This window comes from Lipotes vexillifer, unplaced genomic scaffold (assembly GCF_000442215.2).
Source record: "Lipotes vexillifer unplaced genomic scaffold, Lipotes_vexillifer_v1.1 scaffold1438, whole genome shotgun sequence".
Classification (NCBI taxonomy): domain Eukaryota; kingdom Metazoa; phylum Chordata; class Mammalia; order Artiodactyla; family Lipotidae; genus Lipotes; species Lipotes vexillifer.
In genome coordinates, this window is record NW_006797921.1 from 110008 (window position 1) to 122800 (window position 12793).

Below are 12793 nucleotides of genomic sequence, written 5' to 3' on the forward strand. Positions count from 1 at the left end.
TGCTGAAGCTAAGCCCTGGTCCTTAACTACATTATTGACAGTTTACACATCCTGCAGGTAAGAGAAGGTTACATAGATTGATTTGCTGAAGTTCTTTATTATTCTCAGGCTGCAAGGCAAACAAGGTGGAATCTTTACCATCTTGTTGAAGTAATGATACTTCAGAGCTTGGCATATAGTAGGTATTTAAGTATTTCCCAAATGAAGAGGGCTGGTTTGGCTAACAGGTGAAGGGGTTTTATGGAGGTTTCAATTAATCAGAGTCTTCATGAGAAGTCTTTTGTCAGAACTGGCAGATAAAAAGCTAACTGTATTCTTATTTTATGTCAGGACAAGCATAGCATCCAGATCGTAGAACACAGTCCACTCTGTTCTGAACTGACCTTAGAGTGTTAGATTCAGTATTTATTGCCCCATTTTAAGATGGGGCATTAAAGATTCACTCATAAAATTAATTTGTTCAGAGGATGTCAAGGGGGTCTAGAGACATTCATTTAAGGAGTAGTTAATTGGAAGGACATGGGGCATTTATATGAAGAATATTAGGGCATTTATTTGTACTATTCATGAAATGAATTAGGATTCATGAAAACTTTCTTAAGTATTTGAAGCATTGGTGTGTTGGGGGCCAGGTGGAGTGCTCTCACACACACACACAAAGGAGTAAATGTAGAGAATTATGAGCACTAAATATGATGTTAATGAAATACCACATTTAAGAAGAGAAAACAGAAAGCTGCTAGTAGAAAAGCATGGTGTTGAAACCAGAATGTGTCCAGTAGGAGATTATAAGGTACTTTAAATAGTCTGAGAGATCATTTGCTTGGGGCAGGAGGAGGAAGGAGTTGATGCTAGGGAAATGCTCTGTGGTTACAGATAATGTGTTCAAGGGCATCTTGGTCTTGGAAAGAAGAGATAGGCCTTGAGAAGAGATATTAACACATTAATTAAGCATAAGTGTATTTTCTGTTGTTATACGGTAATGGTATAAATTACTAGAGACCTCAGACATTATTTTGAATTTAGGATTACAGAGTCATTACAGGAGAAGTGCACTGAATAACCTGAAATAATATTAAAATACAACCCAAGAAGGGAAAATTCAATAGCAAGTTAGTATTTAGTTCTCTGACACTGTCTTATTCTTCAAGTTTGCTGTCTAATCACATACACTCAGGTTTGGGGAAGGGGTGTGTTATGGAAGATGTAGAAACAATAGTGGGCAGTCTTGTTAGAAAGCTCAGGAGGGTATCACTGATTTGTTCTTTGTCCTCAAGTTTCCAAAATAGAAAAATTGAAGAAAATACTCATGAGGTCTTTCTTATTTTATTGAGAAACATTTGAGACTATTTTAGTGTTCACACATGCTCTTCTCTTCAGGGCTAGCAGTTAGTATATACAGGCTAATAGAGTTTGGAAGCCAGTATTTATTTTCCCCTTCATTTAACGGCTATTGAATGATTAACCGTGTGCTAGGCACTGTTCTAGGCTCCGGAAATACAGTGAACAAAACCATTTATTTCCCTACTTTCTAGTGGAAAAGACAGTAAAAAATTAATACATTTTTAATATTTGGTAGTGATAAGTGCTTTGCAGAAAAATGAAGCAGGATAAGAAAGTGACAGTGAAGCCATTTTAAGTTAGATGGCCAGGGAAAACCTCTGAGAAATTAACATTTGATCAGGGATCTGAATCATGTGAGGGGTGTGAAAAGGGCTTAAGATAAAGGAAGCAGCAAGTGCCAAGTCTTGAGAAGGAGAATGTGAAGTATGAGTGTAGCAGGGTAGCCAGGGAGAGAGGTGGGAAATGAGGTTAAATACTTGGCCAGGGGCCAGAGATCAGGTCATGACCTTGTAGTTCTGGCTTTTACCAAGAGTGAGATGGGAATCTATTGGAAGGTTTTGAAGTAGCGATACTAGATTTTATTTAACAGGATAACTCTGATGTGTTGAGAATAGATTAAAAGCAGACAAAGGTAAAGGGCAGGCAGACCAGTTAGGAGTCTTTTGCAATAATCCAGGCAATAGATGATGGTGGCTTGGATTAAGTTGATAGAGGTGAAGGTACTAAAGTGACTGCGTTCTAGAGATATTTTAAAGGTTGTAGCAACTAGATTTGTTGGCAATTTGGTGTATGTAAGGTGTGAGGAAAAGAGAGAAACCAAGATTTTTTTTTTTATCTTGAACAACTTAGAAGGAGAATTGTTATTAACTGAGATGGAGAAGACTACAGGAGAAGCAGATTTTGAGGGGAAGATGAGGACTTTGTTCTAGACATGTTAAGTAAGAAATCTAAATCAGATAAGCAGTTAAATATATGGGTAAAATAATAATAGATATAAAATAATAAAACTTATTTTCTTAGGCTTATAATAAAGCCACCTCCAGACCTTTTTTTTTTTTTTTTTTGTGATACGCGGGCCTCTCACTGTTGTGGCCTCTCCCATTGCGGAGCACAGGCTCCATACACGCAGGCTCAGCAGCCATGGCTCAAGGGCCCAGCTGTTCCGCGGCATGTGGGATCTTCCCGGACCGGGGCACGAACCCATGTACCCTGCATTGGCAGGCGGACTCTCAACCACTGCGCCACCAGGGAAGCCCCAGACCATTTTTTAAAAATAAATTTATTTATTTATTTTAAGCTGCATTGGGTCTTTGCTGCACGCGGGCTTCTCATTGCAGTGGCTTCTCGTTGCAGGGCATGGGCTCTGGGCGCGCGGGCTCAGTAGTTGTGGCGCGCTGGCTCTAGAGCGCAGGCTCAGTAGTTGTGGTGCATGGGCTTAATTGCTCTGCGGCATGTGGGATCTTCCCAGGACCAGGGCTTGTACCCGTGTCCCCTGCATTGGCAGGCAGATTCTTAACCACTCTGCCAACAGGGAAGTTCCTCCAGACCATTTTAACATGAATATGGTAACGCTGGAACAGTGGATCTCCTTTGAAGGCCAGAATTTCTTAGATTCTAATCATAGCTTTGCTTTTCAACTTTTAAAATATGTTTTATAGCTGTTTAATCATCAAAACCATTTTGTCAGTCTTTCTCTAGAGTTGTATATATAGAACATCCTGGAGTCCACCATGAATGGGCAGTTGGATCTGAGTGGGAAGCTAATCATCAAAGCTCAACTTGGAGAGGATATTCGACGAATTCCCATTCACAATGAAGATATTACTTATGATGAATTAGTGCTAATGATGCAGAGAGTCTTCAGAGGAAAACTTCTGAGTAATGATGAAGTTACAATAAAATATAAAGATGAAGGTAAGAGTGTTTCTCAAGTTAGTTTTTAAAAGTCTAAATATTATATGTGTTCTTTTGTCCATTTTTCATTGAAATCAGAATAAAAATTGTTTCCTTCCATGGTAATTGAGTACCACTTTCTTTTATTTAATGGAATGTTCATGTAGTTATAATTCTTTTGTAAGTTAAAAATAGCTAAGTGATTTATTATTAGAAGGGGGTTTTAAGTGATAGGACACTTTCACACATTTTTACAAGCCATTTTTTTTTCTCTTATGCCTGTGCAAATTCTGGCTTCCGTTTTGCTTTAAAACCAAACTTTTACTTGTGTTTCCCAAAGTGGAAGGGATGTTAGTAGGTATTGAATGAGAAAGGATTTCATGGTCAACTAAGTATGGGAAAGCTGGTTTAAAAAAAGACAAATGTATTTCTTTATTGCAGGAATTTTCAGAACATGTAATACACTGATGTACAATGTCAGTTTATGCAGTGTTCTCAGGCTCATTGTACCACAAAACTTTTTATGGAGATGGGTTTTATATGACAAATGTTTCATCAAAGACATAGTAGAATTATAGTAGTAGACTGTCTTTATTTCTTTCTCTTTAAACCTGTCTTCTTTGTTAACATCTCTACTGATAATTGTGCTTTAGGTAGTTACCAGTATCTTTCTTATCGCTGAATTTATTTCCAGTCTATTTCATCTTGATCTCAATACTTGGCACTGCTATCCACACCATCCTTTTTTAAATACTCTTACCCCTTAATATCTCTGACACTGTGCTGTCTCAGTTTTCTTCTTATCACTAATAGCTTCTTCTCTGTTTCTCTCTGTGTGTTGGCTTGAAGTAATGCCAGCTGTTACAGCAGGGATCTTAAAATCGCAATGGTTTAACACTCAAGAAATCATTCAGGGACCCAGGTTGACAGGGACCCAGCTCTGATATATTCAACACATGGCTTACAAGCTCACCTTGACCACTGACACCCAGCAAGCAGCTACATGAAGACAGAGTGTAGAGGGTCACATGGGAGATTGTACTCTCTAGGCCTAGTTTCTGCTCAAATCACATTGGTCACATGACTGTGTCGATGTCAGTAGGTTGGGAAATGTCCCTGGTTGGACAGGCACTTTCCAACAACTTACACTGAGGAAGGGGGGTATAAATCATTGATGATCAGCTAAGCTGATTATTTCACTACAGGTGTAATTCTCCTTTCATTTTTTGCAATGTGTCATCTAATGGTACCCAGAACTAATTTTTGAGGGTCACCCATGTTAAGGAACAAAAAACGAGAGCAGTTTTCTTCCTGTTCTCTTCCCTAGTAATCTCATCTACTTAAAATACATTGACTTTCAACTGTTTGACTTCCAAATGTGTGCCTAAATTTGATCAGTTTGTCCTTTTTTTTTTTTTTTTTGACTTTGCAACTCGTTTTTAATGGTTTTACCTCAGATGATTTGCTCTTACCTCAAACTTGGCATATCTTAAACTGAGTTTACTGTTTTACTGGCTCTCTCTTAACTCTCTTATTTTTGTTTAGGGAAGGGTCAGCAAACTTTTTCTTCAAAGGATACGATAATAAATATTTTAGCATTGTGGGTCACATAAGGCCTCTGTCTCATCTTCTTTTTTCTAGAACCTCTAAAAATATAAAAACCATTCTTAGTTTGAGGTCCTGTAAACAAGGGTTTGTCCATTGGTTGCAGTTTGTAACCCCTTAGCTTTGGGTATCCTCATTGTTGAAACTTCCACATCTAGTTATCACATTGAATTTGTTTTTCATCGTGTTTTTTTAGTTTTGTTTTTTGTTTTTCTTTTGCGGTACACGGGCCTCTCACTGTTGGGGCCTCTCCCGTTGCGGAGCACAGGCTCTGGACGCACAGGCTCAGCGGCCATGGCTCACGGGCCTAGCCGCTCTGCGGCATGTAGGATCTTCCCGGACCGGGGCACGAACCTGTGTCCCCTGCATCGGCAGGCGGACTCTCAACCACTGCGCCACCAGGGAACCCCATCGTGTTTTTGAGTGCTTTGAATTGTACAGATTTGTGTTCCATAGACTGTTGGGCATGAGGATAGAGGACTGACTTAGGTAAAGAGTTCCTGCCGTCAAAGATATTGTTTCTGTTGTGGAAATCAGAAAAGAAAAAGGCAGTTATAGAAAGTTTCCTTCTTTTACATATATACTTTATTTTCTTAAAAATATGTGTATGAGTAGAATCCCTGAAGTTGAGCATTAGATGTTTTTGTTATACAAAATGGATGTGGCTGTAAAGAGCAAAAAACAATGATAAAATCCTCAGTTATGGCTTTTATTGCCATCTTTGTCCAAAATAAGTCTGCCTAATCAGTGTTAAAATTGGTGTAGCAGAGCATCGCTGGAGCAGCCTCTCAGCCTCCCCAGGCACCCTCCTTCCCCCCAGCTGTGTCGAAGATACCTTGCAGAGGCCCCTGATCAGTTCCTTGCTGTGGCTGCTTTTCTGTTCTTTCTCTCTCTAGCAATTTTTTTCCTAGCCCTTTGAAAGCTTTTGAACAGGCAGTTGATATGCTAATTATAGTATTCTTTATCCTTGGGATCTAGGGTATTTCAGAATCTTGTGTATATGAATATTTTTCCTGTGGAGAATTGATAGTTTCCATCTCAGCATCGAGATGGTCAGGGACCTGGAAGACTCCACTGTCTATCCATTTATTAGGACAATTCTGCAAAAAAAATTTTTTTTTACAAACTTTTTAGTTACTGTTGTATGTGGCTTCCCCTCCATTTGTGTCAGTTGCATTTTACTGTACTTAGAATTAAAATTTGAACCTTGAGAATCATTATTACTTTAATTTTTTTTTTTTAAATAAACTTATTATTTATGGCTGTGTTGGGTCTTTGTCGCTGTGCGTGGGCTTTCTCTAGTTGGGGCGAGCACAGGCTACTCTTCCTTGCTGTGTGCAGACTTCTCATTGTGGTGGCTTCTCTTGTTGTGGAGCACAGGCTCTAGGTGCATGGGCTTCAGTAGTTGTGGCATGTGGCCTCAGTAGTTGTGGTGTGCAGGCTCAGTAGTTGTGGCACACAGGCTTAGTTGCTCTGCAGCATGTGGGATATTCCCGGACCAGGGCTCAAACCCATGTCCCTTGCATTGGCAGGCAGATTCTTAACCACTGCGTCACCAGGTAAGTCTTTATTACTTTAATTTCTGATAAATACATTTAAATTTTTTAGAATGGAAAAGATTTCAGTCTAAACTGTAATCTCCTGGTGACTAGTAAAAGATTACTTAATGTATTAATCTTAGCTATGTGTTTGTTGGCTCTTCTTCTGAGTATATGATAAATATCTTGCCATAAAAGTAATAAGTGAAATTGATTTAGTATCATTTGAACAAATACATCTTTCCTAGATCCTTTATATTTGTTTAAGGTTTTTATGGGAGATGCTAATTATGCTCTGTGATCTACATTTTGCATGTTAATTGAACATATATCCTAGTTTACTACTAATTCAAATCTGAGACTTTTTTTTGTTTGTTTCAGATGGAGATCTTATAACAATTTTTGATAGTTCTGACCTTTCCTTTGCAATTCAGTGTAGTAGGATACTGAAACTGACGTTATTTGGTAAGTGGTAAACTTTCTAATAAATTTACTATTTTATTCATTGTATTTTTATGAAAAACTGTTTAGCTTTTTTCGTTTTAAAGACTCAGAATTAAGTGGTAACTTTTCAGCTATATCAGAATTTTTAAATTATTAAGGCTTAACTATATTCTTTGTCTTTGAAGATTAGTAGAAAGTAGACATATTTTAAATAACCCATCTGCTCAGTTACCCTAAATAGTAATGTGTGCCACTTGTATAAGTGTTTCCAGGACTGAAAATAATTGCAGTGTTAAAACTACACTTATTAAGTTTAGTTCTCTAAGAATATATAATTGTCTTTTCTAATGTAGTATGTTTTTACTTATTCTCAGGGTTTAACATATAGGCCTGATACTTTTTAGAAATTATTTTTCAAGGAGTACTTAAAGATTAGAGATAGTTCTGATAAAAAACAAATATAAGACTAATTTTAATCTATTAGATTTTGTTTTCTTATAGATCATGACAGATTTGCAAGGCAGAACGCTTAAGGGACAAGATAGAAGTGATTGCAGAGTTAAAGTGGTAGTATGATTATGTGAAAAATAAAATGTGGACTTTTTTTCTGGATGTTTTGGTTAGCATTTTAAAAAAATTTTGTGGCTCAAGTGGGGCAAAGGAAATACCCTTTTAAAACTCAGGCAAACTGGGTGTTTGTCAGAGGAAACAAACTGTAATAAGCTTAACAGAAAAAAAAAATTATGTGGCACTGACCATTACAGTTCCATGAAATATGATCATGCCCAATTGATTTAATTTGTATTTATTTTCTCTCCATCTAGGAAGGGTGAACATGAATCATTTTAAAATGCTAATAACAAAAACTGTTAAAAATGTTTTTAAATAAAAGGTATCTTTTCACAATATTGAATCTAAAATACTTAACCACTGTTGGCCATCTATCAAGCAGATTAGGTAAACTGAAAATCTTCATCCCAGAAACATTGAGGATGTGCTAAATAAACTATTTCAAATATATTTTTTGAATTAGACACCTGAGCTTGCTCAAGAACTTGAGGAAAATGTCAGGGACCAAAATATAGTTGGAGTTAAAAACCAGCACCTGAAGTACCAAAAGCTGAGACTTGGGATGCTTTTGGTGGCGATGGTGAAGGTTTTAGTGTACATAATCTAAGGATTTGTCATTTGGTATCTACGTGGTATAGGCCTTGGGTCCTAGACCCTCAGTGGCTATACTCTCAAAAAGAATATTATAGAAGAAAAATATCTCTTTGTTGGTAGAGTCAAGGAATTGACAGGGGAAATTCTCATATACCCTGGGATGCCAGGGGCTTGCAAAGGCTCCCTTGAAGATTCATAACCAGTGGTCCTTTGGGAACTCCCAAGCCCAGATACTACCACGAAAAATTGCAAGAAACAAAGGCAGAAATCTCTCTGGAGGGTGTATGTTCTCAGTTCAAATCACATAGGCTTCTCACAGATAAAATCCTGTTGATGAACTTAGAGGTCAAAACTGTAAGACACATGAAACATCCATGTAAGCAAGAAACAATAGATACAACTAATAGTAGGATTAGATTTCCAAGAACTTCAGTTAGTAGAAGTGATAATAAAATATATATTAAAAGTTATTGGACATAAAAGAAGAAATAAGAGTATAAGAACTAGGCACTATGGAAAAAGGAACCGATTAAAAACTTAAGGTAGATAAATAACAAGGACCTACAGTATAGCACAGGGGACTGTATTACAAGATTCAACCATCTTGTAATAACCTATAATGGAAAAGAATCTGGAAAAGATATATATATATGAAACAATCACTGCTGTACACCTGTACACCTGAAACTAGCACAACATTGTAAATCAGCTATACATCAATACCCCCCCATAAAAAAGAACTTAAGGTAACTTGTGGAAATGAAAAATATTAGTCAATTAAAATTGAAATTAAATACTAAGTGGTGAGTTCGAACAGCAGATTAGTCACAGCCAAAGAGGGAATTAGTAAAGTGGAAGGTGGTCTAAAGAAATGACAGAATAGAGCACAAAAACACAGAGATGGAGAATAATGAGAGGGAATTTGAGAAAGTCCAGCTTATTTCCATTAAGACTTTAAAGAAGGAGAGAATAGGGGAGTGGAAGTATATGAGGAAGTAATGACTAAAGAATTTTTCAGAATTATATAAAAGATATAAACCCTCAGTTTCAGGAGGCACAGTGAGTCCTGAGCAGGGTAAGTAAAAATAAATCTCCATTGGATGTGTTGTCATGAAGCTGGAGAATATATAAGACAAAGAGATAATCTTAAAAGTAGCCTGAGTGAATCAGCCTGTGACTGATCACCTACAAAACAATTAGACTGTTGGTAGACTTCTTCACAGTAACAATAACAGAAATTGGAAGACAATAGAATAACATCTTCCACTGTTCAGAAAAAGATGGGTAGAAAAGTAGCATTCTGTAGTCTGCTAAACTTAAGGAATAAGGGGAAATAACATTTTCAAACAAAGACAGAATTTAACAAGCGTCACGGACACTTGTTAAAAGAATTTTTAAAAATGGTTTGTCAGCAAGAAGGAAATTGAGTCTGAAGAATGGTAAAAGATGCAAGAAATTGTGAGCAAATAAACTGGTTAATGTGTGAATTTAAATGAGCACTGATTATTAAATAGTAGTTTTAGGAATATAGAAACAAGATGGGACAAAAATACTGAGCAATAACTATATGTAAGACAGGAGAGGATGATAGAAATTAAAATACTTTAAAGACTTGGATTCTTTGGGAGGAGGATAGTAATTAACTTAGGTTTTTAAAATTGAAGTATGCTTTACTAAAATGTAAGAGGGATTATTGAAAGACTAGAAATAGCCGGTAGAGGGAAAAGAAGGAAACAAAGGGCACTTACTTGGTTAACTAGGTGGTGAGGAAGGAGGAAAAGAAGCATAGAAAGCTTGAAAAATAGAAAGTAGCACAAAATACTAACCACAGTACACATAAACAGACTAAACATACAAGTTAAAAGACAGATGCTTTTATTGATTAAACAGTTTTGTTACATGCTGATTATAAGAGACATACCAAAAGATTATTATGCAGAGTTGGAAAGTAAAGGGCTAGAAAAGTTTGTATACTAGACAAACTCAAGGCTAGTTTATAGTATAACAGAGTAGACTCTTAAGTGAAAACTTATTAGTAATAGTCACTTCATCATGATAAAAAATAATTCTCTGGGAAGATATAATAATTCTGAACACTTACACATCATAGCCTTAGATTTTCCTCAAGGAAAAATTGATGGAAGAAGGAAAAATTCATAAGAGAGCTTTCAATATGCTTCTCTCTGAAACTGATAGGTTTAAGCAGCCTCAAACTTTAAACAGAACAAATACAGGCTTGATCTTATACATCTAGCAATCAGGACAGGATTCAGTTTTTCTTTAGTGCATATGGATATTTATAAAAGCTGACCATGTACTAGGTTTTCTAATGAGTCTCAATAAATATCAGGGAGGGAATATTCTAGAGATCATATTCTCTGGTCTCATTAGGAACTATTTGACAAAAAAGAACCCAAACTCTCATACTTTTGAAGATAAAAATATGCTTTTAAGTAACATATCAAAGAAGAAATCATAATACGAATTAGAAATAATTAGTGATAACTTTTTTTTTTTTTTTTTTGGCGGTACGCGGGCCTCTCACTGCTGTGGCCTCTCCCGTTGTGGAGCACAGGCTCTGGACGCACAGGCTCAGCGGCCATGGCTCACAGGCCCAGCCGCTCCGCGGCATGCAGGATCTTCCCGGACCAGGGCACAGACCCGTGTCCCCTGCATCGGCAGGTGGACTCTCAACCACTGTGCCACCAGGGAAGCCCAGTGATGACTTTTATATGACATAGTTTTTAGAGCATGCTAAAGCTAAAAAGAAAAAGGACAAAATAAGTCCAGATAACTTGGAAGAAAATAATAAAGAGCAGAAATGAACTAGAAGTTGGGGAATTGATAGGATCATCAATTTTGAAAATATACAACTAGCAAACCTCTATTGAGATTACTTAAGAAAAAAGAAGGCACAAGTAAGCGGTTTTAGGAATGAAATGGGGCTTAATTTCAAATACATTGCAATGAGGGAGAATGAACACCATGGAGAACAGTAGGCTGTCAGTAAAAACGTGTTAGAAAGGAATTTTCATAGGCTTGGGCTTGTGTTAGATGATTTTGGATAAGGTTCAAGGAATGGGGCTTTGGTGGGGGTAGTGAATTGAGGCTAAAGCTGTGATTGGTAAAACCGCAACAGTCACGCATAATTAGCCAGGGATGTTTGGTCATTTTTGTGGTTTGGTCAACATTCTTGTTTTTGTCTAGTTCTCACATGATAATAGACTGGCTTTCTTTTTTGTCTTGAGCTATCACAGTCCCACAGTGATCTTTTCTGATTGTTCGTGTTCTTTGTTTTTTAAATTTTGAAAATTTTATTGAGATGTATTTGATGTACTGTCAGTGTTTTCTGAAATTGTTTATGTTCAACAAGAGAACACCACAACCTATTTGTCAGTGCCTTGCCAGCTTCTAGCAACACTCAAGCCTGTCCTACAGTACTGGGCCAGTTCTTAGCTGTCAGGAGCTGCTTTTCTTCTTTTCAGCTATTAGAGAAAAACAGTAATACCCAGTAAAAGCCAGACATTGATACAGGTAAATTATATTGAACTTCCGCATAACTATTATAGGGAGTATGTAAAATACTGGTGGATTGTCTTTTAAAAGCTTATATTGGTGGTTTGATGTTTGAAACATATTTTACAAAGAATCTCACTGAACCTTTATTTTCAAATAGATTTCCTTTTCTAATTTGGTGCCTTAGGAATCTGTATATATGTGTACTGACAATGCATAAAAAACATTTGAGTTTAGTTTAATTTTTCACCTCCTATCTTGAGGTTTGCATTCAGAGCCTTGTGAATTAATAAATTAAAAATTTTAAAATTAACAATCTCAGTGGTGACGGTCTTTGTTGCTGGATGAAGGATTATTTTTTAGTCAGCTGAAAGTCATTTGCACAAAATGGGTAATTAAATGAGGTAATATTGCCTTTGTTTAAAAAAACAATGATTATTGAATAATCTGACTTTTTGTGGCTAATGTGCTGCTTTTGAAGTAACTACTTTGAAGGGCAGTGGTGATGTGAATTTATGAATTCTGCTTTTTTTTTTTAATAGGTTACTTTTTAGGTCAGTTATTTTAGGTAGCTAATTTTTCTTGTTTTTAGGTCAGAAGTAGGCAAGAATGATAAAAACCTACAGTCATATTGTAACTTTAATAAGGTGTTTATTGAATATTTTAAGGCTATAAAAGAATTGTGTGAAATAAAATGAGCTTTTGAAGGTACATAATTTCTATTAAAAATATATTAAAGCTTTCTGTATTTTTAATTTATTTCACTGTAGTTGAATTCTTTTAATTAACTTGTTTTGTTTTGTTTTACCATTATGGGTTGTAAGCCATAGATCTGGCATCAGCAAAGACTAACGAATATTTATTTTTTCCAAAAATTAGTAAGTAGCAATGAAGAATCCTTTCCTTAAAAAGTTATTTGAATGATATCAATAGGTATCTTGTTTGATTTTGTTTAACTTTTTAAAGAAGTTACTTTGATTTTTCCTTATTGCATATTATTCTACTGATATCCTTACTGAAGAATATTTTCTAATTTTAAGAAAATTAATGCTTTTCTTCCAGTTAATGGCCAACCAAGGCCCCTTGAATCAAGTCAGGTGAAATATCTTCGTCGAGAACTGATAGAACTTCGAAATAAAGTAAATCGCTTATTGGATAGCTTGGAACCACCTGGAGAACCGGGACCATCCACCAACATTCCTGCAAATGGTAGACCATGAAGTCATTTTATTCTGATTTATCCTTTTTATATGTTTTTGCAGATTTTGTTTTCTAACTCTTTTTCAGCA

General features: G+C 36.2%; 1 protein-coding gene across 5 annotated transcripts in view; it reads left to right on the forward strand.

Moving 5' to 3' along the window:
* Positions 1-12793, forward strand: part of TFG (trafficking from ER to golgi regulator) — a 45437-nt gene that overhangs the window by 2077 nt on the left and 30567 nt on the right. For 3 of the 5 annotated variants that reach the window (XM_007469973.1, XM_007469974.1, XM_007469975.1), the window contains 3 exons: positions 3032-3258; positions 6762-6845; positions 12567-12713. In XM_007469973.1, coding sequence (XP_007470035.1) covers positions 3075-3258; positions 6762-6845; positions 12567-12713 — 415 coding nt within the window. In that variant the 5' untranslated portion in view covers positions 3032-3074. Of the gene's footprint in view, positions 1-3031; positions 3259-6761; positions 6846-12566; positions 12714-12793 lie in introns of those variants that run through there. The other 2 variants (XM_007469976.1, XM_007469977.1) reach the window with 1 other exon arrangement.